Source organism: Palaemon carinicauda, chromosome 39, assembly GCF_036898095.1.
Source record: "Palaemon carinicauda isolate YSFRI2023 chromosome 39, ASM3689809v2, whole genome shotgun sequence".
Taxonomy (NCBI): domain Eukaryota; kingdom Metazoa; phylum Arthropoda; class Malacostraca; order Decapoda; family Palaemonidae; genus Palaemon; species Palaemon carinicauda.
In genome coordinates, this window is record NC_090763.1 from 21,184,277 (window position 1) to 21,211,776 (window position 27,500).

Consider the following 27,500-nt stretch of genomic DNA (forward strand, 5'->3'; position numbering starts at 1 on the left):
TAGTGCCATAACCTTTGTACCATGGTCTTCCACTGCCGTGGTTTAGGGTTCTCTTGCTTGAGGGTACACTCGAGCACACTCTTCTATCTTATTTCTCTTCCTCTTGTTTTTTTTAAGTTTTTATAGTTTATATAGGAGATATTTATTTTAATGTTGTTACTCTTCCTGAGATATTTTATTTTCCATTTTTCCTTTCCTCACTGAGCTATTTTCCCTGTTGGAGCCCCTGGGCTTATAGCATCCTGCTTTTCCAAACTAGGGTTGTAGCTTAGCAAGTAATAATAATAATAATAATAATAATAATAATAATAATAATAATAATATTTCATCTTCTATTGCATACTCTGTTCTCATCGTCTCTGTCTTTCTTCTTTTTAACTTGAGCTCAACCTCGTGTGATATTTCATGTATTCTGGGAAGCAAGCATTGCAAATCCTGAGGTGTTCTGCTAACAAGGACAGCATCATCAGAATACTCTAGGTCTGCTAAATTCCATAGCCATTTTCTCAATTCATAGCGTTGTCAGCCTCATCTGCTTCACTGTCTAAATATTCTCTCCAGTTATTCCTGGCTTTTCTTTCACTTCACTATCAATAAGGGAATACTTAGCATGCTCTACCTTGTAATTTTCATTACTTCCTCGGAAACTTTCAACAATCAATTTCTGTCTTTGGCTCCTTTTTATATTATCCCAAGTATCATTTGATATCCATGGCTTTCTCCTTGTAACTGGGTGTCCTAAGACTTCAGTACCAACTGACTGATATATGTTCTTAATATCACACCATTCTTCATTAATTGTTTGATTTTTGTCTCTTACATTCTCTGACTGTAAATCGATTCCTACATTCAATTTCAAATGTTTGTCTGTGCTCTTCCACTAAAAGCTTAGTTGTATCAAACCTAGGTATTCTATCTATCTTTCTGTTGGGTGCTTTCAGTTTTAATTTCAGTGGGGCATGTTCTTGTGTTGAAAAAGAGTATCTCTAATGACAAAATTGTTTTCTGAACAGAAACTCATGAAATTCATTTGCAACTTCACCAACACCCTAGACACTCATCACATTCTCTATCCCTTGATTATTCCTTCCAACTTTAGGATTGAAGTCGCCAATCACAATTTTCATATCTCTCTCTGGGATCTCATCTACTACACTTTGCAGTTCTTCATAGTATTCCTCTTTCCTTTCTTCAGGGGGAATCATTTGTTGGGGCATAGCAAACTATAATACTCATATTGCACTGCTTTGATTTTAACTTTGCTAGTAACAATCTACTATTTACAGCTCTCCGCTCGGCTAATGCCTTTCTGCTCTTGGTTTCATCATCATTCCAACTCCATCTGATCTTCCAGAGTAGATATATATATTGCCTTGGTCTAAAGTTTCCTTACCAATCCCTTAGTGTGTTTCACTTAGGGCCAAGATATCTAAACTATATTTTATAAATTCAGTCTCCACTTGCTGTAACTTCCCAATCTGATTCATGGTTCTAACATTGCAATTACCTATTTTCAATTTTATTTTAGTATTTATAAACCAGGAGATTCTTAGCACCCCGCTACGCCCGGGACTGGAGGCCATTCTTTCATCTTCTCTTTCCATGACTGACTAAATCCACAGAGGACTTATTGGCTAGATACATCAAAGGATAGTCAGTTCCTTGTGATGCGCAGTGCCTATCTAACTAAGGCAAGTGACCCCTGCCGGTCCATACAAATTCTAGTAAGATCAACCGCCAGGCATCAGGAGTAAAAGCTGAAGAGGCAGTTTGTCCATCGCTTTAAACCCAATCCGTCACCCTGCTGCCAGTGACTTCATCGAGATTTAGGGCAGAATTTCCTCCACACCCAAAGCTCTCATTACTCCACTAAGTTGCTCATCCGCTTATACGAGTATAACCGTTGGCAAAGATATACCACTCAGTATAGTGTGTATATACAGTATGTATGTGTGTATATATATATATATATATATATATATATATATATATATATGTGTGTGTGTGTGTGTGTGTGTATAATAATATATATAATTATAAAATGATACAAAAACATTGAATTAACATAACTCCTCGCTGCATTTGTTCGTTTGTACATCATTTCCCTTTATTTCCTTTTTTCTTCAATATGCATGCCATTTAGTCTGAAGGCCCTCGTTCTATAACAATGAATACTTATGATCTCCAATGTTAATTTTTTTTTTTTGGTTACCCATATCTCTTAATTTTCTTTTATAATAATTTACTATGTTTGTTAGTAAAACTTTAGAAACATTTCCAAGTCGTTTGGTTAGACTTAATGTTCCTTCTTTTTATTACATTCATCATGTACAAAGTCTTTTTAGTATAATTTAGTGCTTAGTAAAAACAAATATATATATATATATATATATATATATATTTATATATATATATATATATATATATATATATATATATATATATATATAAATATATATATATATATATATATATATATATATATATATATATATATATATATATATATATATATAATTGCACTTTGTTTCGAGGGATGAATGCACAACGGATATGTTAAGAGTCATTCAATTCCCCGGAAACACTGACCTTTCCTATGGCTAGACCACACATCACTACTCCAGCAAGTTAACTAGAGGATTTGCGTTAACTTGTAAGATTCGTAACCATATCACAAATGATGGCTTTGTGGGAGCGTTGGCTGCTCAGAATCTGTGGTCCTTGAGTTTATGGCTTCATAGATTTCACGGTTAAATTTAAGACGTTATTGTTCTTGCCAGATAGGGTTGAGAGATTTGGGGCGGCAAATAGGTCAACTACTATCTGGTTTCCCGTGGTCCTTACTTGGGTTTACAGTTATTCAAGGGCTGAATCATGTGTGTATACAATTTTTCTATGGGACAGTATACTGCAACACAATACCATGGTTCTGGGGCTGGTCATATCTCTGGACCTCTGAGACCAAACTTAATACCGGATGATGGAGCAGGGTAGAGCATCGAGTCAATGACTAATACGAAATGAACCTAAGCATAAATGGAAACTGTAACAGACACTAGGATCTGGAGTGGGTAACAATGGGGCACAATGAGAGCTAAAAAATCAATATGTTCGCAGTATCACCACCTCTTAAAGATTGCAAATCCTATGGTGTTCTGACATAATGCTTTCAGTTCCTCATTAATCCTTTCTCCTTCTAATGATATTTCATATTCCATTGCATACTCATTCTCATCATCTGTCTTTCTTCTATTTATCTTCAGTCCAACCTCGTGTAATATTTCATGCATTCTGGTAAGCAAGCATTGAAAATCCCATGGTGTTCTGCTAACAAGGACAGCAGCATCAGCATGCTCTAGGTCTGAATGCAGGACTCCACAAAATTGGCCGGTGCACACTATCAAAGGCTTTTTCCTAGTCCACAAATGCCATCAAAAAGGGGATTTCTATATTTTACGTATTGCTGTACATGTCTCAAAATGAAAATTTGGAAATTTGGTGACCAGACCGGAAGGATATTTTAGACTAAATCTAATTCTTAAATCTATATTATATGGACATCGTCACACAAACTAGAATGGAATGTCTAAAAATGGCCCTCTGCCATAGTTCTGTGGACCAAATGCGTTGTTGGCATTCCCTATTAATATCTTTTTTTTTTTTTTTTTAAAGTAATCATTAGTTGGCTTTTTGAACCAATTAAGAGCTTCCAAATATTTCTGCATAAATTCCCTTATGTTGTTTTAGATCCCGCATTACTACCGTCATAAGAACATGTCTCCAAGATGCGAGTTTAATTCATTTCGAAATCTAGCGTAATTTCATCTATTCGAAATTTTGTGTAATTTCGTATATTTTAGACATTAATTATATTCAAAACACTCTCCGTTCCATATAGCTCTTAATGCTCATCTGAATGTCAAATATATCACAAAAATACTGTCCCCCATGACGTATAAGCAGTTCATCCATGAACCACTAGCTAAACAGAGGAATAAGGAGATAATTTTTCAATTAATTGCATGTGAAGTGAGCCCCGACAAAGAAACCATATGAGGGGTATGATATAAATTATAAGTAACAATGATACTTTCACAGAGACTCACAATGTGCGCAGCTCGTCCATGTAACGCTTGCCAGAACAGAGGAGTAATGAGATCATTCTAAAACCAATTGCAAGCGAAGTGAGCCCCGTCAGAGAAACCATATGAGGGGTATGATATAAATTATAAGTAACAATGATACATTAATAGTGACTCACAATGTTCGCAGCTCACCCATCTAACGTTTGCCAGAACAGAGGAGCAATGAGATAATATTTAATTGCGAGCAAAGTGAGCCACAGAGAAGCAAAGACCAGTTCATGGACGTGATTATAAATCAGAGGTAATCATGATACTTTAATCATGACCCATGGCATACATTGCTCATCCACATACAGCTTGACAGAGCAGAGGAGCAGTGAGATAATGTTTAATTGCAAGTGAAGCGAGCCAGTGGAGCCAAGACCATTTGAGGGACAGGATATAAATTCTAGGTAATTACAATATTTCAATAGTGACCCATGAGGCTGGCGTGGGTAGCACATCCTCGTAGGTCTACCGCTTGCAAGATCAGAACAATAAGGCGATAAAATTTTATTGAAAACAAAACAGAGCTACTGCAGAGAAAAGATCCTTTTAGAGACGTGATATAAATCACAGTTATTATTAATACTATTATTATTATCATTATTATTATTATTATTATTATTATTATTATTATTGGCCAAGCTACAACCCTAGTTGGAAAAGCAAGATGCTGTAAGCCCAAGGGCTCCAACAGGGAAAAATAGCCCAGTGAGGAAAGGAAATAAGGAAATAAATAAATGATGAGAATAAATTAACAATATATCATTCTAAAAACAGTAACAGCGTCAAAACAGATATGTCCGATATAAACTATTAACAACGTCAAAAACAGATATGTCATATATAAACAATAAAAAGACTCATGTCAGCCTGGTCAACAACATTATTATTATTATTATCATTATTATTATTATTATTATTATTATTATTATTATTATTATTATTATTACTTGCTAAGCTACAACCCTAGTTGGAAAAGTAAGATGCAATAAGTTCAGGGGCTCCAACAGGGAAAATAGCCCAGTGAGGAAAGGAAACATGGAAAAATAAACTATTTTAAGAACAGCAACAACATCAAATTAAATATTTCTTATATAAACTATATACACTTTAACAAAACAAGAGGAAGAGAAATAAGATAGAATAGTGTGACCGAGTGTACCCTCAAGCAAGAGAACTCTAACCCAAGACAGTGGAAGACCATGGTACAGAGGCTATGGCACTACCCAAGACTAGAGAACAATCATTTGATTTTGGAGTGTCCTTCTCCTAGGAGAGCTGTTTACCATAGCTAAAGAGTCTCTTCTACCCTTACCAAGAGGAAAATAGCCACTGAACAACTATAGTGCAGTAACCCCTTGGATGAAGAAGAATTTCTTGGTAATTTCAGTGCTGTCTGATGTATGAGGACAGAGGAGAATCTGTAAAGAATAGGCCAGACTATTCGGTGTATGTGTGGGCAAAGGAAAAATGAACCGTAAACAGAGAGAAGGGTCCAATGTAGTACTGTCTGGCCAGTCAAAGGACCCCATAACTCTCTAGCGGTAGTATCTCAACGGGCGGCTGGAGTCCTGGCCAACCTACTACCTATACTTGAATTTCTCGCCATTTACAAGAACCATATACTTTGCCAACTTACTATCTTGTGCTTATTAAGTATTTCTGACCCTTAATCTTCCTGCAAATCATTCTTTTCTGGTGTTTCCCCACCCAACAACACTGGTTTCACACTGGGATCGCTAATAAATGTTTTTATATGTAATGAGGGTTAGGAAAACTCATAAACGGGTAGGTTGCCCCAATATTCAGGGTCACAAATGACTAAAAGACAAGATAGCGAGTAGGAAAATTATACGGTCCGTGTATTTGGCTTGAAAGGATTGTATCATATATTGACCAAGATAAAATAATACTTACTAATAAATAATAAATGATACTTGAAATATGATACAACGATTACTAAAGAAGATAACCTCCTCCTGATGCTGTCAGAATAAAAAATCACTCACGACATTCACGACCGTTTTACACTTTCTAACAAAAATATATAAACAAAGAAACCTTCAGTTATTCAAATTCTTACTCCCTACAAATAATAATTAAACACTCTCTCTCTCTCTCTCTCTCTCTCTCTCTCTCTCTCTCTCTCTCTCTCTCTCTCTCTCTCTCTCTCTCTGTTCTGAAAAATTTGGCAAACCCCCACAAAAATCGTCAATATTTCAAAGAAAGAACACAAAAAACTCGATCCTTCACATTCCTCTACACTTTGCTAATTCCTTGTACATATATTTCCACATAAACCTTCATTAAATGTTCAAAGGTCTTCATAAATGGAAGAGACCATGGACAGGACAATGCTCAAGACACTGACCATATATGCAGTTAATCATCACCCAAGCTGGGACCAGGGAGGACCAGGCAATGGCTGCTGATGGCACAGCAGGAAAACCTATAGGCTCCCCCAAACAACCCTATCCCTAACTCACAAGAATGGTGAGGTTGCAGACACTACCAGAACCTATCGAGCTTGAGCGGGTCTCCAACTCCCTCCCAACAGATTGCCAGGCAGGAACGTTTACAATGGGCCATCGTTATCCACCCATATTCCGGAGCAGAACTTTCGCTTTGAATAACTGGGCCTTCATTTACCTCATCCCTATTGTTCTCTAGTCTTGGGTAGTGCCACAGCCTCTGTACCATGGTCTTCCACTATATTGGGTTAGAGTTCTTTTGCTTGAGGGTACACTTGGGCACGCTATTCTATCTTGTTTCTCTTCCTCTTGTTTTAATGAAGTTTTTAAAGTTTATATATTATAATCTTATTTAATTTTGTTAATGATCTTTAAAATATTCTATTTTGATTGTTATCACTTCTATTGTAGTCTATCTATTTCCTTGTTTCCTTTCCTCACTGGGCTATTTTTCCTTGTTAGAGCTTTTGGGCTTATAGCATCATGCTTTTCCAACTAGGGTTGTAGCTTAGCTAATAATAATAATAATAATAATAATAATAATAATAATAATAATAATAATAATAATAATAATAATAATAATAATAATATCATTCGGTAGCTAATGCTGACCACAGTGACTTCTACTGTAGGTTAGTTTGACCCAGGACCTTGACCTTGAGGTTTATTTACTGGTGGGCTTCACCAGCTCCAAGGTCAAAGTAAACCCGGAAGTACAGTAATGGTCTCTCTAATATACGCAGCCGGACAAGCCTAAGGTTAGAAGCATAACACATTTTAAGTGTGATAACACACTTAAAACTTTAATACTCAACACTTCTAGTATTGGCTCCTAGGACATAAAGAGCTTACAGAGTATAATACTACAAAAACGCTGATTTCAATCGACATAATATGTAGAGGAGTTTATCATTGTTTGCGAAGTTTGTGTTCTTACAATTCAGCCTAAATATTAGAATTAGTTTTTCTCAAATCCTCCGTTACATACATTAATTTGATGTCAATTCAATTAATTCTTATAATATAAAGTGACTTGCAAGTTGAGGCCTGTCTGAAGCCTTTGTCCTGCAGTGGACCAGACGGCTACATTTGCTTTATTATTATTATTATTATTATTATTATTATTATTACTATTATTATCAGCCAACCTACAACCCTAGTTGGAAAAGCAAGATGCTATAAGCCCAAGGGCTCCAACAGGGAAAAATAGCCCAGGGAGGAAAGGAAATAAGGAAATCAATAAATGATGATAACAAATTAACAATAAATCATTCTAAAAACAGTAACATGCAATATTTATCTAACTGTCAATATATCTGTTTGTATCTCACTCACTCTCTCTCTCTCTCTCTCTCTCTCTCTCTCTCTCTCTCTCTCTCATGCAACGCTAGTCTAGTGCACATTATCTCGTGAACTCTGAGAAATTCAAGGTGAATCCACTTCGTCCTCGGTTACACCAGGTTAGCAGTTGTAGTAACTTCGCATGTAGACGGAGAAGAAATGACTAAAAGTGGCAATAATCTTTATCCTTTGTCATGAATTTAGTGATCGAGATTCAAATCTGCGTTACGTAAGGAAAGGGAGTGGGCGCTTTAAACGATATCCAGGGAGGGTGGCAGGAGGGGGAGGAGCCAAGTGCGATCATAGAATCTTCCTCAAAACAGATCATTTCATAATAATGTTTCTTATTCATATATAAATAAGGTTACATATTTCACGTAGGCCATATTATACAGCAAAATAACAGACTATATATTTGCAGGTATGCAATCCTACCTAAGTAAGAGAAAGGGATATTTGTACCACCCAAGGTCATTACCGTATGGTAATATGTAACATTTCGGCAGGCCCCCGGTCCCCACCCCCTTCCCCCTGGTCACAAGAGCGTACTGTACTCCCAAATCCCCATTATTCCCCAGTAATACGATTGGAACTAGACTGATAACAAGGGACAGAAGAGTTAGCATCTTCAAAAGACTTCGCTGCACGAAAGGAAGAAAAATACATCTCCCAAAAAGGTAAGGTCAGTTGGTTTAGGTTCTTGAGACGAACGTCAGTGATCAGAGATATTATTGAATAAAACCTCCTTGCCAAATTCTCAAGTGATTTAAAAGTATATTAGATCGGAGTCATGATGCAACTTTTGGGGGAATGTATAAACACAAAATAATATTTAAATTGTGAATTTTATACACACACACACACACACACACACACATATATATATATATATATATATATATATATATATATATATATATATATATACAGTACATACATACATACATACATATATAAACAGTTAGATAAATATTACATACATATAACAAATGCAGTCGTGTCTGGTCCACTGCAGGACAAAGGCCTCAGACATGTCCGTAGTGCGGATTGGTAATGGTGGGAGATGTTTGTCTGACCGCTCACAGCAAACCAACCTAGTACATCTTTGCTAATCATGGCGGTACACTAATCGTTTCAGAACGTTAAGCTCTCTCTCTCTCTCTCTCTCTCTCTCTCTCTCTCTCTCTCTCTCTCATGAGCTAATAACTTAGGTGCGCCGTTAAATATTAAATTATTTGATTATAAAAGCAACAGCAACCAAGCAAAATCTCTCTTTATTCAATGCACGTGCGTGATGGGTGGAGTGGCAAGCAAGTTTTTTTATTTTTCTTTGAAGCAGCAGCTTATATATATGGTCTTCCACTGTCTTGGGTTAGAGTTCTCTTGCTTGAGGGTACACTCGGGCACACTGTTCTATCTAGTTTCTCTTCCTCTTGTTAAATTTTTATAGCTTATATAGGAAATATGTATTTCAATGTTTTTACTGTTCTTGAAATATTTCATTTTTCCTTGTTTCCTTTCCACACTGGGCTATTTTCCCTGTTGGGTCCCCTAGGCTTATAGTTATCCTGATTTTCCAACTAGGGTCGTAGCTTAGCATGTAATAATATATATATATATATATAGACATATATATATATATATATATACATATATATATATATATATATATATATATATATATATATATATATATATGTGTATATATATATATATATGTATATATATATGTATATATATATATATATATATATATATATATATAGATACAGTATATATATACATATATATATATTTGGAGGAAAGGTTATTTCATTTCCTTATGAATTGGGCTATAATAAACAAGAAACATTTAAGTATTGTTCACCTGGTGGTAAGTATAGTAACTATTATAGTTGCACACTTTAAAATGAGAAGTTCTCTTATTTTGTGATGGCTGTATGAATATGAAATTACTAAAAAAAAAAAAAAAAAGAATAAAATTACTCAAAGTTAAGCCTTTGAAGGAAGGTATCAAACATCAAATTTCGTTCTTTAATCAATAAAATAATACACCAACAACAAAAATTATTGCAAGGAGAGTAAAATTGAATTAAGCATCAGTGGTAAGGGGATACAACGTTCTCGGGACATTGGAGAAAAAAAAAAGGAAAAAAAAAAACCGTTGATTTCTCCTGGATGAAAATTTACATCTGATATGCCGAAGTATTAGAGATAAGAATAAGATAAACTAGTTTTTACCAAAGTCGGTCTAATCCGTAACTTCTAGAAGCAAATGATCAGTTATCGTGTCGCTCCGTTGGAGTTTTAACTTTAGAATTTTAACGATTACAAATAAATAGCTAATGAATTAATACCAAGGGATACTGTTGCTCATTTCTTTCCACTATGGCATAGCAAAAATATTGAATATAAGTAATATGGAACAGAAAATATCAAATATAAGTAAAGTGCAGCCGAAAATATGGGAATATAAGTAAAATGGAGCAGAAAATATCGAAATATAGTTAAAACGGAACACAAAATATCGAAATATAAGTAAAACGGAGCAGAAAATATCGGAATATAAGTAAAATGGAGCCGAAAATATCGAAATATAGTTAAAACGGAACACAAAATATCGAAATATAAGTAAAACGGAGCAGAAAATATCGGAATATAAGTAAAATGGAGCAGAAAATATCAAAATATAAGTAAAACGGAGCACAAAATATCGAAATATAAGTAAATTGGAGCAGAGAATATCGCAATATAAGTAAAATGGAGCAGAAAATATCGAAATATAGTTAAAACGGAACACAAAATATCGAAATATAAGTAAAACGGAGCAGAAAATATCGGAATATAAGTAAAATGGAGCCGAAAATATCGAAATATAGTTAAAACGGAACACAAAATATCGAAATATAAGTAAAACGGAGCAGAAAATATCGGAATATAAGTAAAATGGAGCAGAAAATATCAAAATATAAGTAAAACGGAGCACAAAATATCGAAATATAAGTAAAACGGAGCAGAAAATATCGGAATATAAGTAAAATGGAACAGAAAATATCGAAATATACGTAAATTGGAGCAGAAAATATCGAAATATAAGTAAAACGGAGCACAAAATATCGAAATTTAAGTAAAACAGAGCACAAAATATCGAAATATAAGTAAATTGGAGCAGAGAATATCGCAATATAAGTAAAATGGAGCAGAAAATATCGAAATATAGTTAAAACGGAACACAAAATATCGAAATATAAGTAAAACGGAGCAGAAAATATCGGAATATAAGTAAAATGGAGCAGAAAATATCAAAATATAAGTAAAACGGAGCACAAAATATCGAAATATAAGTAAAACGGAGCAGAAAATATCGGAATATAAGTAAAATGGAGCAGAAAATATCAAAATATAAGTAAAACGGAGCACAAAATATCGAAATATAAGTAAAACGGAGCAGAAAATATCGGAATATAAGTAAAATGGAACAGAAAATATCGAAATATACGTAAATTGGAGCAGAAAATATCGAAATATAAGTAAAACGGAGCACAAAATATCGAAATTTAAGTAAAACAGAGCACAAAATATCGAAATATAAGTAAATTGGAGCAGAGAATATCGCAATATAAGTAAAATGGAGCAGAAAATATCACATATAAGTAAATTGGGGCAGAAAATATCAAAATATAAGTAAATTGGAGCAGAAAATATCGAAATATAAGGAAAATGGAGCAAAAATATCAAATATAAGTAAATTGGAGCAGAAAATATCAAATATAAGTAAATTGGAGCAGAAAATAACGAAATATAAATAAATTGGAGAAGAAAATATTAAAATATAAGTAAAACGGAGCAGAAAATATCGAAATCTAAGTAAAATGGAGCAGAAAATATCAGATATAAGTAAATTGGAGCAGAAAATATCAAAATATAATTAAATTGGAGCAGAATATATCGAAATAAAAGTAAAACAGAGCACAAAATACCGAAATATAAGTAAATTGGAGCAGAAAATATCAAATATAAGTAAATTGGAGCAGAAAACATCGAAATCTAAGTAAAACGGAGCAGAGAATATCGGAATATAAGTGAAATGGAGCAGAAAATATCGAATATAAGTAAATTGGAGAAAAAAAATATCAAAATATAAGTAAAACGGAGCACAAAATATCGAAATATAAGTAAATTGGAGCAGAAAATATCGAAATATAAGTAAATTGGAGCAGAAAATATCAAAATATAAGTAAAACGGAGCACAAAATATCGAAATATGAGTAAAAAAGAGCACAAAATAACGAAATGCAAGTAAATTGGAGCAGAAAATATCGAAATATAAGTAAAACGGAGCAGAAAGTATCGGAATATAAGTAAAATGAAGCAGAAAATATCAGAATATATATAAAATGGAGCAGAAAATATTGAAATATAAGTAAAATGGAGCAGAAAATATCGGAATATAAGTAAAATGGTTATCAAACATGAGTTTAAAGGTTAAAAGGTTGCGAAGATGCAAAGGACAGAGACAATGCCCTAGAGCAGGGTACATGTACCCCCCATGGTACATTTCTCCTCTTTTAACGGAATACATTCTATCTGAGATATTACAATATCCAGTACTGTGCGATGCACAATTTAATCTGCATTGAGATTGAATAATAAAATTGTATTGCAATACCAATTTCATAGCTTCTCTGTTTCATCCTTAAGTTTTGGGATAGACAAGAATTATGCCCATTATACAAATGATAAGTGCCAAAGCGCCTCTCCAGTCTCCACCCATACTAGGACCAAGGAGCGCCAGACAACGGCTGCTTTTTCAGCAGATAGAAATATTCTCTCCCCCATATCCCCACCCGTTCTAGCTCATAAGAATGGTGAGGTTGCAAACACTACAAAAAACTATCGAGCTTCAGTGTGACTCGAACCCCAGTCATGTAGATCCCCTGGCAGGGACATTTCCAATTGGACACCACATAGATGTTACAATAAACCAAGTAATTCTGTTTAGTGATGAAGTTTGGAATAACATCTTTAACTGTCTGACTGGTTTGGTGTCTTCATTAAAGATAGAAATCTCCTTATCTCATCAGAAGGCTGATTGTCCCTAGACGGAGAGATCGGATGAATTTGTTCAACAGATAAGGGAGGGGACTATCATGAACTATATATTTGTCAAATAGATTTGAAAGTAAACAATAATAAATTCGTGAGGAGTAAGTCCCGGGAAAAGTGCTCTCCCCCCAACTGCATTACGAATCAGGACCTTCGCCAAAACTAACTTGCCCCTAACAAAATTATATAACAAGGGTCCAATACAAACCAATTTTCCTAAATGCAAAATCCCTAAACCTTAATACAACCAGTTTTCCTAAATACAAAATATCTATACCTTATCAAGAAGTTTCTTTAACAACGTTTTGCAGTGGACTAGTAACGGCTATGATGATGATAGACAACCAAAATTAGACCACTGGCCTTGGACCAAGTTCTTACCCCTATCAAGCAATAAGCCTAACGTATAGTGAATCATAAATACATAATCTACTATACACACTAGGAGAGATCCCTTCCGATAAGTTACTCGGACCTTCCTCACAGGCTGGCTGATTAAACCCAGCCAAGGGTAGTGATGCCAATATGTACTGTACAGTATATGACATTGTGCAATTGCATGGTTTATGTCTTATCTAACTATATCTCAGGCTCTCTCTCTCTCTCTCTCTCTCTCTCTCTCTCTCTCTCTCTCTCTCTCTCTCTCTATATATATATATATATATATATTCTTTTTTTGTGTAGACAGTTAATATTACTATCAAGTTCTCTTGCTTGAGGGTACACTCGGGCACACTATTCTATCTTATTTCTCTTCCTCGTGTTTTGTTAAAGTTTTTAAAGTTTATAAAAGAGATATTTATTTTAATGTTACTATTCTTAAAATATTTCATTTTTCCTCATTCCCTTTCCTCACAGGGCTATTTTCCCTCTTGAGGCCCCTGGGCTTATAACATCCTGCTTTTCCAACTAGAGTTGTAGCCTAGCAAGTAATAATAATAATAATAATAATAATAATAATAATAATAATAATATAATTCACCAATACACACACACACACACACACACACACACATATATATATATATATATATATATATATATATATACTGTATATATATATATATATATATATATATATATATATATATATATATATATATATATATGTATATACAGTAAATATTTACAGATACTTCTCATATAGTTCATTTATTTGCTTATTTACTTTCCTCACTAGGCTATCTTTCTTTGCTGGAGCCCTTGGATTTATAGCATATATGCTTTTCGAACTTGGGTTGAGCTTAGGTAATAATAATAATAATAATAATAATAATAATAATAATAACATACACACATAAATGTGTACATATATACACGGTTACACACAAAATTTATATATATATATATATATATATATATATATATATATATATATATATATATATATATATATCCATCCATCCATATACCAAGGCAATTCCCCCAATTTTGGGGGGTAGCCGACACCAACAATGAAACAAAACAAAAAGGGGACCTCTACTCTCTATATTCCTTCAGCCTAATCAGGGACTCAACCGAGTTCAGCTGGTACTGCTAGGGTGCCACAGCCCAACCTCCCACATTTCCACCACAGATGAAGCTTCATAATGCTGACTCCCCTACTGCTGCTACCTTCGCGGTCATCTAAGGCACCGGAGGAAGCAGCAGGGCCTACTGGAACTGCGTCACAATCGCTCGCCATTCATTCCTATTTCTAGCACGCTCTCCTGCCTCTCTCACATCTATCCTCCTATCACCCAGAGCTTTCTTCACACCATCCATTCACCCAAACCTTGGCCTTCCTCTTGTACTTCTCCCATCAACTCTTGCATTCATCACCTTCTTTAGCAGACAACCATTTTCCATTCTCTCAACATGGCCAAACCACCTCAACACATTCATATCCACTCTAGCAGCTAACTCATTTCTTACACCCGTTCTCTCCCTCACCACTTCGTTCCTAACCCTATCTACTCGAGATACACCAGCCATACTCCTTAGACACTTCATCTCAAACACATTCAATTTCTGTCTCTCCATCACTTTCATTCCCCACGACTCCGATCCATACATCACAGTTGGTACAATCACTTTCTCATATAGAACTCTCTTTACATTCATGCCTAACCCTCTATTTTTTACTACTCCCTTAACTGCCCCCAACACTTTGCAACCTTCATTCACTCTCTGACGTACATCTGCTTCCACTCCACCATTTGCTGCAACAATAGACCCCAAGTACTTAAACTGATCCACCTCCTCAAGTAACTCCATTCAACATGACATTCAACCTTGCACCACCTTCCCTTCTCGTACATCTCATAACCTTACTCTTACCCACATTAACTCTCAACTTCCTTCTCTCACACACCCATCCAAATTCTGTCACTAGTCGGTCAAGCTTCTCTTCTGTGTCTGCTACCAGTACAGTATCATCCGCAAACAACAACTGATTTACCTCCCATTCATGGTCATTCTCGCCTACCAGTTTTAATCCTCGTCCAAGCACTCGAGCATTCACCTCTCTCACCACTCCATCAACATACAAGTTAAACAACCACGGCGACATCACACATCCCTGTTTCAGCCCCACTCTCACCGGAAACCAATCACTCACTTCATTTCCTATTCTAACACATGCTTTACTACCTTTGTAAAAACTTTTCACTGCTTGCAACAACCTTCCACCAACTCCATATAACCTCATCACATTCCACATTGCTTCCCTATCAACTCTATCATATGCTTTCTCCAGATCCATAAACACAACATACACCTCCTTACCTTTTGCTAAATATTTCTCGCATATCTGCCTAACTGTAAAAATCTGATTCATACAACCCCTACCTCTTCTAAAACCACCCTGTACTTCCAAGATTGCATTCTCTGTTTTATCCTTAATCCTATTAATCAATACTCTACCATACACTTTTCCAACTACACTCAACAAACTAATACCTCTTGAATTACAACACTCATGCACATCTCCATTACCCTTATATAGTGGTACAATACATGCACAAACCCAATCTACTGGTACCATTGACAACACAAAACACATATTAAACAATCTCACCAACCATTCAAGTACAGTCACACCCCCTTCCTTCAACATCTCAGCTTTCACACCGTCCATACCAGATGCTTTTCCTACTCTCGTTTCATCTAGTGCTCTCCTCACTTCATCTATTGTTATCTCTCTCTCGTTCTCATCTCCCATCACTGGCACCTCAACACCTGGAACAGCAATTATATCTGCCTCCCTATTATCCTCAACATTCAGCAAACTTTCAAAATATTCCGCCCACCTTTTCCTTGCCTCCTCTCCTTTTAACAACCTTTCATTTCCATCTTTCACTGTCTCTTCAATTCTTGCGCCAGCCTTCCTTACTCTCTTCACTTCTTTCCAAAACTTCTTCTTATTCTCTTCATATGACTGACCCAATCCCTGACCCCACCTCAGGTCAGCTGCCCTCTTTGCCTCACGTACCTTGCGCTTTACTTCCACCTTTTTCTCTCTATATTTTTCATACTTCTCTATACTATTACTCTGCAGCCATTCTTCAAAAGCCCTCTTTTTCTCTTCCACTTTCACCTTCACTCCTTCATTCCACCATTCACTGCCCTTCCTCATGCTGCCTCCAACAACCTTCTTGCCACATACATCACTTGCAATCCCAACAAAATTTTCTTTTACTAACTTCCACTCCTCCTCTAAATTACCAGTTTCTCTTACTCTCACCTCATCATATGCCATTTTCAACCTTTCCTGATATTTACTGTTTACCCCCGGTTTTATTAGCTCTTCAATCCTCACTACCTCCCTTTTACATCCGCCTACTCTATTCCCCCACTCTTTTGCTACAACTAATTTTCCTTCCACCAAAAAATGATCAGACATACCGTTAGCCATACCCCTAAACACGTGCACGTCTTTCAATCTTCCAAACATTCTTTTAGTTACCAACACATAATCCATTAATGCCCTTTCTACTACTCTTCCATTTGCCACTCTTACCCATGTATACTTATTTTTATCTTTCTTTTTAAAGAAGCTAGCACTTATTACCATCTCTTGTTCAACACACATGTCTACCAGTCTCTCACCACTCTCATTTTCACCTGGTACGCCATACTTACCAATGACACCTTCTACCTCTCCAGCGCCCACTCTAGCATTTAAGTCACCCATAACAACTACATAATTCCTTCTACCCAGTCCTTCTACACACCTAGTTAAATCATTCCAGAACTCATTCCGCTCTTCTTCACTTTTCTCACTACCTGGCCCATACGCACTGACAAACGCCCAACATTCCCTACCCAACCTAACCCTTACCCACATTAACCTAGATGATATCTCCTTCCATTCCACTACTTTACCTGTCATCCATTCACTCAGCAATAACGCCACACCCTCTCTCGCTCTTCCCCTTTCAATGCCAGACACTCTACCAGACATTTCACCAAACATCACTTCACCCTTTCCTTTCATCTTTGTCTCACACAAGGCCAATACATCCATCCTTCTACTTCTAAACATACTTCCAATCCCACATCTTTTACTCTCTATCGTACTACATCCACGCACATTTAAACACCCCAAAACTAGAGTGCGGGGAGCAGTCACTCTCCCCCCAGCTCCATCTCCTTGTCGATGTCTCGCAGGAATTTTTTTACATATATATATATATATATATATATATATATATATATATATATATATATATATATATGGAGCCACTAATTATCATTGCCAAAATGAGTTTGGTTCTGATTTAAAGGAATATGTCTTAATCCTAACCTTCGAAGTTAATGTTGGATTAAACGGGGGGGTGGGGTGTCAACATCAAGTCCATATCAATTTATACTGGTCAGGAATGTATTAAGTGAAGGGAACGAAAAGGAAGAGTCGTGGGAGTTTCTATATGTAAATGATTTGGTGATTACTGCTGAAAATGAGAAGGAATTACAGAGAAGGGTGGTAGAGAGGCAAGAGACTTTAGAGAGAGGTGGCTACCGTGGCTTGATGGTAAATGTGGATAAGACTGAAGATATGGCGAGTAATAAGGAAGGTTGGGGCAGGTTAGTCATACATGAAAGTAGAGTCTCTGTTATAAAACAATGGAACAATTTAGAGACTTGGTATCTGTTATAACTTAGGAGGGAGGATGTGTAGCGGAAATTGAGAAGAGGATAAAAGCATCATCGGGAAAGTGGGAGGGAGGTAGAGGGAGTGGTTGTGTCATACGAAGATGTCAATCAAGCTAAAAGTAAAAATCTATAGCACAGTAATAAGACCAGTGTTAATGTATGGATCAGAAAAGTGTGCTCTAAGATGAAATGAGGAAGCAAAGCTTTAGAGAACAGAGATGAGAGAGCTGAGGTGGTTTATTTGAATATCAATGCTTGAAACATTGGAAAATGATGAAATAAAAAGAATGGCAGGCGTAGTAAATATTACAGAGATGATAAGAATGTCTCGACTGAGATAATGTGGGCACGTATTAAGGATGTCTGATGAGGAGGGCGTGAAGAGGCTTTAGGAGGAACATGTTGGGGTGGAGGGAAGAAGATCGAGAGAGAGGTAGCTGATGAGATGGCAAGATAAGGTGAAGGATGTTATGGAAAGAAGAGGTTTGGTGGAAGAGGAAGCCTTTGATAGAAGGCATTGGAGAGGGCGCATCCAGCAACCAACCCCTTAATGTAGGGATAACGTTTGAAAGAAGATCTGCTTTTATTGAGGTACAAATACCAAGTATATATCGTTATCCTTATTATTATTATTAATATCATCTAAGCTACAACCCTAGTTGGGAAAACAGGATGCTTTAAGCCTAAGGGCCCCAACAGGGGAAATACCCCAGCGAATAAAAGAAATAGGGACACATAGAATAGTGTGACTGAATGTACCCTTGGAAAGTTGAAGATTGACTGATTGATTGATTTAAAGTTTTCAGGCATCCTGAGAAAGTTGAAGAACATTGTATCAGAGGTTATGGCACTACCAAGAATAGAGAACAATGGTTTGATTTTGGAAGGCTTTTTTTTTTTTTTTTTTTTTTTTTTTTTTTAGAAGAGCTGCTTACCATAGCTATAGTCTCTCTTATACCATTACCAAGTGGAAAGTAGCCACTGAGCAATCATAGTGCAGCTGCTACAACAGTTAACCCCTTGAGTGAAGAAGTTTTTTTCGGTTACCTTAGTGTTGTCATGTTCATGAGGAAGAGAATGTGCGAAGAATATGCGCCTGACTATTCCGTGTATGTGTAAGCAAAGGATAAATTATCCATAACCAGAGAGGAATTCAATGTGTTGCTATCTGGCCAGTCTAAAATCAGCGCTTGCATAACCATACGGCTGAGTAGGCTGAAGTTTAGGGACTCACCCAGAACAGGGCCTTATGCGAGTTTTTTTCTTTTAGTGCTAAATGTGAAAATTATGGATTATTTATTCTAGGTGTGATATTGTAAAACATTGTACGATAACAGAACGTAAAATATGCCGGGGAGGGGGGGTCGAGGGGCCCAGAGAAGCTCGAAACCTTAAGGTCCAGTCACACATGCATGTTCTCACCCGGTATGTCCTCACGTATGCCCATACGCGGCCAAACGTGCGTTTTAACCACGCCCACACAGGTATTGAATTGTGCCGCACAACGTTGCACCTACGTTGCACCTACGCACGTCAGTATGACGTTAGTACTGCGTTAGTGTGACGTAGTGCGTGAGTGGCAGCCGTTGTGCGTTGTACTTACGTTGTGCATACGTTATGTGGACCTACAGTATGGACATACTTCCAGGTAGTACGTGAAGGGTCACGCAAGCATAACGTCTTTACTAGGTATGGTGACGTAGGTGGTACGTCAAGTGCCGTCAGAGCTACGTCAGAGCTACGTCAGAGCTACATAAGAGCTACGTCAGAGCAACGTCAGAGCTACGTCAGACTTTCGTCAGAGGTATATCAGCGCGAGGTTGGTGCCAGGCATGCCTCCTCTATACTCCCAGGTATAAAAAGGGTGCTGGGCGGTACCTGACAGTCATTCACCATCCAACTACTATTTTTAAAATATTTTATTTTTCCTTATTTCCTTTCCGCACTGGGCTATTTTCCCTGTTGGGGCCCCTGGGCTTATAGCATCCTGCTTTTCCAACTAGGGTTGTAGCTTAGCATTTAATAATAATAATAATAATAATAATAATAATAATAATAATAATAATAACCGAAATCGAATGGTTATTATCGGGATGAAGTTTCACACTTGCTCTGGTTTTACTATATTTGGTAGCTCCTTTGTTTCTTCGTGTTTTAGGGTTTTTTTTTTATGCATGTTTAGGCCAGCCGTACGGCTCTCTCTGTCACACTGAAGCCACGTTACCGCGCCGCTGCCTTAACGCTACCTGGCGGTGGCGTGGGTTGGCGTGTTTGGCGGGGAAACAGCCACAATACGTGAAGATGGCGTTGGGCTTCCTTAGCACTGACGTTATACATTACGTATGTTCACGTATGTTCCGGTTGCCCCTAGGTTGGCCTCCCGTGCGCCCAACGTATAGTCAAGTACAATCACGGATACGTGACGACCCACGTATATTGTGAGCTGCCCACAATATACGTGGCCCTCGCCGTACCGCCAGGTATCCACGAGGTACCGTTCATACGGCAAGGTACGTCCTAGGTTGCTGGGACGTTTCCACAATTACTGCGTTGCACGAACCAGCGAACTGCGTTGTACTGACGTTATACGTGCACTTTTTGATACGTGATAATACGGCTGGCCTAAACATGCATGTGTGACTGGACCTTTAGTCCCGTCATTAATACAGCACCCTGGCCCATTCAAAGGACCCAATAACTCTAGCGGTAGCAATTGTAAAATGAAGGATACAAAATCCTTACATGACATATTGTATAACGCGATATATCATTTTGCACGGAAAAAACCAAGCAACATATATCCTATCAATAGATTGTTTTTTTACATCTGGAATGATGCTAATATCGGATACACTTTCCGCCTTCAACATATTAAAAAAAAAATTATCAACCTAATTTCAGATGTCGTTTCATCTTGCATGTTCTGAAGGGTATAATGGATATGCCAATCTTTGTTGTGCTATGTAATTTTGACTAATGTTCATGATTGACCTCTTACGTCGAGAGAGAGAGAGAGAGAGAGAGAGAGAGAGAGAGAGAGAGAGAGAGAGAGAGAGAGAGAGAGAGAGAGAGAGAGATCAGCTCATATTTAGTGATTATATTCGCTTATAGTTAATAAACTTTTTCTCCTCAAATCTGACCAAAAGATTAAAAAAAAAAAAAAAAGATGCGCTGTTCTATACGGAAAATACACGACTTAGCTAACATTGATATTCATGATTATCACATTTTGTTGATATGCCAAATCATTACACTCCAACGCGTAAAAAAATGAAAAAAAAAAACAAGCTAAGAAAAATAAAAATATACCCGAACTAAAGGGGCACTCAGGAGAGCATATACATCCGCCGCGGCAGCTTATTTCTCGACCTTGACCTTGAGCTTTGACCTTAACACGTATTAATTTGCATGGATGTTCATACACTCGAATATGAATCAAATTTTTAGTCTCTGTGACAACGAAGTCCAAACTTATGGCTGATTACGTGAATTGGACATTTTGCTTGACCGTGACCTTCACCTTTGACCTTGACGTTCCAGTTTCATAACGATTAAAACTGTGACCAGGAAAATGTTCACAAACAAACACACAAACAGGGGGTAAAACATAACCTCCACCCAACTTCGTTGACGGAGGTAACAAGCAAGAGCCACCAAAAAGAGAACACAAAAAAATAAATCCTGTTGGACAGAATATGTATGAACTAGGAAGTCTCCTATTTATGCCAAGTCGAGTCCAATGGCGGAGTTCATAACGGTGGATATGCCGTGTCACAGAAACTGACTTCTTCATTAACAGAGATTTCTGGTTATGGCGGTGGTCAGGGGGAACGACCTACCAACTATCTAACGGTTCTAGGAGTGAGAGTCAAGTGAGAGAAAGAGAGTGAGAGTAAAAGCTCATTTAGTGATGGTTAAAGTGTACTTCATGTGAACTGGAGAATGATGGCGGAATGTGGAGATGTGTGTTTTTCATGTGCAATGTGAATTAAGTAAACTAATATAGATGGAAAGCTTAAAATGTGGTCACTAAATTACTACTGAAAATAATGACTAAAGTGATTGCTATCTGTCTGGCGTTAGAATAATGAAAGTGATGAAATGCATATATATAAAAATTGCATCTTTGATTAAAAATAGGAAAAGAAACTATCATAAACATATTTAGTAGACTGACCTGAATTAATGTATTAAAATATCACATATTCCTCTAAAATGGCATTGAAGGTTAAGTGTTTAGAATTCTACAGACTCGCCATGGGTCTAGGCACCTTCGGAGTGGGAATTGTGGCAGCGATATTGCTGCTGTCTGCAAGTGCTTCATGGCCACCTACACCTGGACCACGTAAGTAGAGATAATTGTTTTTTTTTCTTATAAAAACACATACACATAAAAACACCCACATACTGTACAACACATACACACACTGAAACCTTATCAATAAGTAGCCTTTGCCATTCTATGTTTAGAACAAGGTTAGATCTAGGTTTAGAAACATGGAAAATATCAAAAACAAAATTAAGTGTGAAATATAGATCCAATTAAACTGTATCAACATTAAAACCCAGAAAAAAAATATATATTTATGAAGTCAATTCTGATGTTAAGATTCAAAACGCTCTTGTGTTTCTAACCGAGCTGTTATGTATAGAGATATTGCACTATCTTAAAATACTTGCATATGCCTTCAAGCGAGTATTGAAGAATGCCGTGATTAGCGTAAGGAAGATGGCAAAAAAATATTACTATCATATTAACAAACACTAAAATGAGTAACATTTTATTAACTTAGTAAATCCACCCACTGAATTGAGAGATGTAAAGGACCGACAAAGCTCTTTCACGTAGGCCTATTTGTAGTCTCAGAAAAAAAGGCTACTTGCCAAACACTATAATTTATATATATATATATATATATATATATATATATATATATATATATATATATATATATACACACACACATATATATATATATATATATATATATATATATATGTATGTATGTATATGTATATATATACACATATATATACTTATATATGTATATATATATATATATATATATATATATATATATATATATATTATATATATATGTGTGAGTGTATATATATACACACACACATATATATATATATATATATATATTTTATTTAATAGACCACAAATTTTTTTTTTAGCATTTTACTAGTGGTTTCGATATCTAAAATAATCATCAGACTTTTAACCAAACTATAGCCGTCCTTACCACCATCACAGTCAAGAGCAATAATTCCAAGGAACAGAACAAGCAAGCTTAGGAAAACTACGCTGTCTTCGGTTTTCCCTAGCCACTGAAATCTCCCCCACCCCTAAAGACCCAGTCATTATTCTTTCACCCTGTTCTTTTCTTATGCCCATTCCATCGGCCTCCACGTCAGTGAGAAATAAAACCACTGTACATTTTCTCCTCCAACAGGTATAGGCGGTGGACACAAGATATCCCAGGCAGTTGTGAATCCACCTGTCCCAGGCGAAGGTAGGTCAACGATTAAGGTTATTTCGATACCTGTCTAAGGTCTACGGGTTTTTCTAATTAGTTCCTGCACTTAGAAATTGTGTTACATTTGTTTTATGTGCATGAAGGAAGGATAAATTCGTGTATGTATAACATGTACAATATACACATACACGCACAATACATACATATATATATATATATATATATATATATATATATATATATATATATATATATATATATATATATATATGTGTGTGTGTGTGTGTTTCCTGTATATATATATATATATATATATATATATATATATATATATATATATATATATATATATATATATATATATATATATATATATATATATATATATACTATATATATATATATATATATATACTGTATATATATATATACTGTATATATATACATACATATATATATATATATATATATATATATATATATATATATATATATATATACATATATAAGTGTAGAAAGCTGTAAATGGTATTTTATTGTGCCTTTTACGTGATTCCCCAAGTTATAAACCCCATTCCTTTTAAAACAAAAACTTCTTGCAATAATGTATTAAACTACACACATATTAAACAAGATAATAATGCACATAGAAGATAAATGTTGTGCCATCAACAATATATACTTAATATACACGAGCAAGATATCGAATATACATATGATAATGTTCAGAGTTCAAATCCGTGATAGAAAAAGTGCTTTTAACACATTAAGAAAAAAAAAAAACAGATTTGTTCCATCAATGGCAATATTTTCAATTTGACTTACTAAAATGAATTTCCAGAAATAAACTCTACCTACTTCAAAAATAAATTCTAGCTACTTTCAACTTTCATCATTCCATTCCATTGCTTTCAATCCCAAAACAATATTTTCTTCCCATTCTATCATCATTACGTCAATCCTATGAATAAGAGATATTTTCTACTCATTATCATACCCGAAGCATTTTCATCTAATCGTCACGACACAATCTATCTTCTACCAATTCCATCATTACTATACTTTGGACATTCTATTTCAATTTCTTATAATGTAATATATCCTCCACTCATTCCAACAAAGGCATGTTGGTAGCGTCCTTGCCAGGTGATTACCAGACTGGGGTTAAAACTCGTGAAGTTCCTTTGGTCGCTGCAACCTCGCTATCCTTGTGAGCTAAGAATGTGGGTTTGGGGAGCCTAAAGGTCTATCTGTTGAGTCATCGACAGCCATTGCCTGGCCCTCCTTGGTCCTAGATTGGGTAGAACGGGGGCTTGGGCGCTGATCGTATGTAATATGGTCAGCCTCTAGGGCTTTGTCCTGTTTGATAGGGCAATATCACTGTCCCTTGCCTCTGCCATCCATGAGTGGCCTTTAAACATTTAAACCAATACTGCCAAAGACCTTCTACTATAATCCTCAGCAATGAAATCTCTGTAGGCTTCTGCTAATTCCATCTCTATTCTACACACGGTTCTTCACAATTTCTATTCCACATAGATTGTACAGAGTTGTGTTTCCATTGCTTCCTCAATCTATCTGATCATGTCTATTTCTTTCAACCATACACTCCATTCCTGGTCACGGTATTCTCACGTCACATATAGGTACTATTCTTTAGGATTGTATAGGCTTTAAGATAGATTACTGTTTTGCTAAACATGGTAAGTTCTTAAAAAGTAGACCTACTCTCCAGATCTTTTTCTCGAATTGTTCCTCCAAAAACCAAGTAGGGCTACTACCTAATCTAACTGGAGCGTTGATATCACCAGATAAAACCCACTGGCGAGAGGAAGCCCAAGAAACTCTAAGGAGACAACTGAATCTCACAAACACCGTGAGGAAGGCCAAGAACATCATCTTCTTTTTGGGTGATGGCATGGCTGTGGGAACCATAACTGCTGCAAGGATCCTCAAAGGAAGCAAGACAGGAAGATGGGAGCGAGAGTCACTCTCGTGGGAGGAGTTTCCACACTCGGCTCATATAAAGGTGCAGCTGTTTTACTTTTCCCTTTAATTCTTTGCTCTCAGGCCATAATATGGGTCATTGCCTTTCATTTACATTTGGTATTTTACAATGTGGATTTACCCTTACTTAAGACTACATTGACCAGTTCTCATTTAATTTTCTAATGAAAAATCCTTCCACTTCCATTAAACTTTACAAATGAGCAACTTGTGGGTTAATGACTGATAATTAGCAACATACAAAATATAGTCATCGATCATATTAATCTAAACAGTGCATCACACAAGTAACATGGTTGGTAAAATCCTTATCTATGAAAATGCTAATCTCTTCACCATACTGCTAAGACCACGTCACCAACATCAATTTGTTTTCCTTACAGACATACAATACCAACAGCCAAGTAGTTGACAGTGCCTCCAGTGCAACTGCTTTTCTGTGCGGAGTGAAAGGCAATTTGTGGACAGTAGGCGTAGACTCCAATGTCCTGCAGGTCAACTGCACTGATGCCTTGAATGAGACTTTCCATACAGACTCCATCGCTAAGTGGTTTCAGGTAAGGTATAAGATGTGTCTGTGTGTGTGTATGTATAAAATATATATTTATAAAACTAATCATTGTAGATAAGTTTTCAACGCCAAAGACCTCCACATCAAGGACCCACGTACAGAACCAACTCAGACTTGATATAATTCACTAAAACAGGGCCCTACTTTATTGTTGAGTAGGGGTCATCAGGCCTAAGAGTTCAGTGCTCAGGCTAAAGATACCTTGAACTGCATTCGATTCAAGACTGTCACTTGGAAGTCCACCTAACTGTAAAAGCAACCAAGAAAAACTGTGAAACTAGTAACTTCACTCTTAAAGTTTGGCAATACCTAAGATATCACGGGATGAACTTTTCTGACACCTCTGCCTTCAACTGGAAAAAGACTTATAGGTTGTGGTGGTCTATTGGAAACGTCCCTGCTTGGCTATCGCCAGACTGGGAATCGAGTTCAGCTCAAGCTCGATAGTTTCTTGTAGTGTCTGCAACCTCACCATCCTTGTGAGGGGGGTTTTGGAGAGCCTATAAGTCTACCTGCTGAATTATCAGCAGCCCTGGTTCTGGCTTGGGTAGAGAGAGGGCTTGGGCATTGATCATATGTATATATGGTCTGTTTCTAGGACATTGTCCTGGTAAATAGATGATTGTCACTCCCTTGTCTCTACCATACCGGAACAGCCTTTAAAAACCTTCAAGATAATTTTATTCTAAACATTAAGCCATTTCCCCTATCAAGAAGTGACCCATAAAATATGAAAATTAGATAAAACACCAGTATGGATTTATGCACAAAATCAAGAGATTATCATTAAACAGCTGATGATGTGGGATACCCCAAAGTTAAGTGTGAGATGTAGAAAACATCTCAACAGCATTGAGGACCTAACCATGGTAGCCAAGTATTTAAACTATAACTTTATATCAATTGGATGGGTTGAAAAGGGTTGAAAGTTAATTAAATTCTTAAGAGCAGAGAAAGGATGGGACAGAATCTCCAGACGCTGCTTACATTCTTTCTTAGCTACTCAGAGGAAATTCATCTCTGGATCTTGGGTATGTTGTTTTTGATCAACCTTTCTTTTTTGGACCCAGCAACTATATAGTTAAATACCTCGGCACAATCAAAATCATGTCTTATGGTATATATATATATATATATATATATATATATATATATATATATATATATATATACATATATATATATATATACATATATATATATATACATACAGTATATATATATATATATATATATATATATATATATATAT

The 27,500-nt window shown here is 36.1% G+C and overlaps 2 protein-coding genes across 3 annotated transcripts in view; one reads left to right on the forward strand and one right to left on the reverse strand.

Moving 5' to 3' along the window:
* LOC137631065 (probable peptidoglycan muropeptide transporter SLC46) overlaps nucleotides 1-27,500 on the reverse strand; it is a 117,815-nt gene that overhangs the window by 70,319 nt on the left and 19,996 nt on the right. The window lies entirely within an intron of this gene.
* Nucleotides 8,462-27,500, forward strand: part of LOC137631067 (alkaline phosphatase, tissue-nonspecific isozyme-like) — a 44,609-nt gene continuing 25,570 nt past the window's right edge. Inside the window, exons 1-5 of one of the 2 annotated variants that reach the window (XM_068362671.1) lie at nucleotides 8,462-8,619; nucleotides 22,435-22,529; nucleotides 23,647-23,706; nucleotides 25,482-25,699; nucleotides 26,061-26,234. In XM_068362671.1, the coding sequence (XP_068218772.1) occupies nucleotides 22,442-22,529; nucleotides 23,647-23,706; nucleotides 25,482-25,699; nucleotides 26,061-26,234 (540 nt within the window). In that variant the 5' untranslated portion in view covers nucleotides 8,462-8,619; nucleotides 22,435-22,441. Of the gene's footprint in view, nucleotides 8,620-22,424; nucleotides 22,530-23,646; nucleotides 23,707-25,481; nucleotides 25,700-26,060; nucleotides 26,235-27,500 lie in introns of both variants that reach the window. The other variant, XM_068362672.1, reaches the window with a different exon arrangement.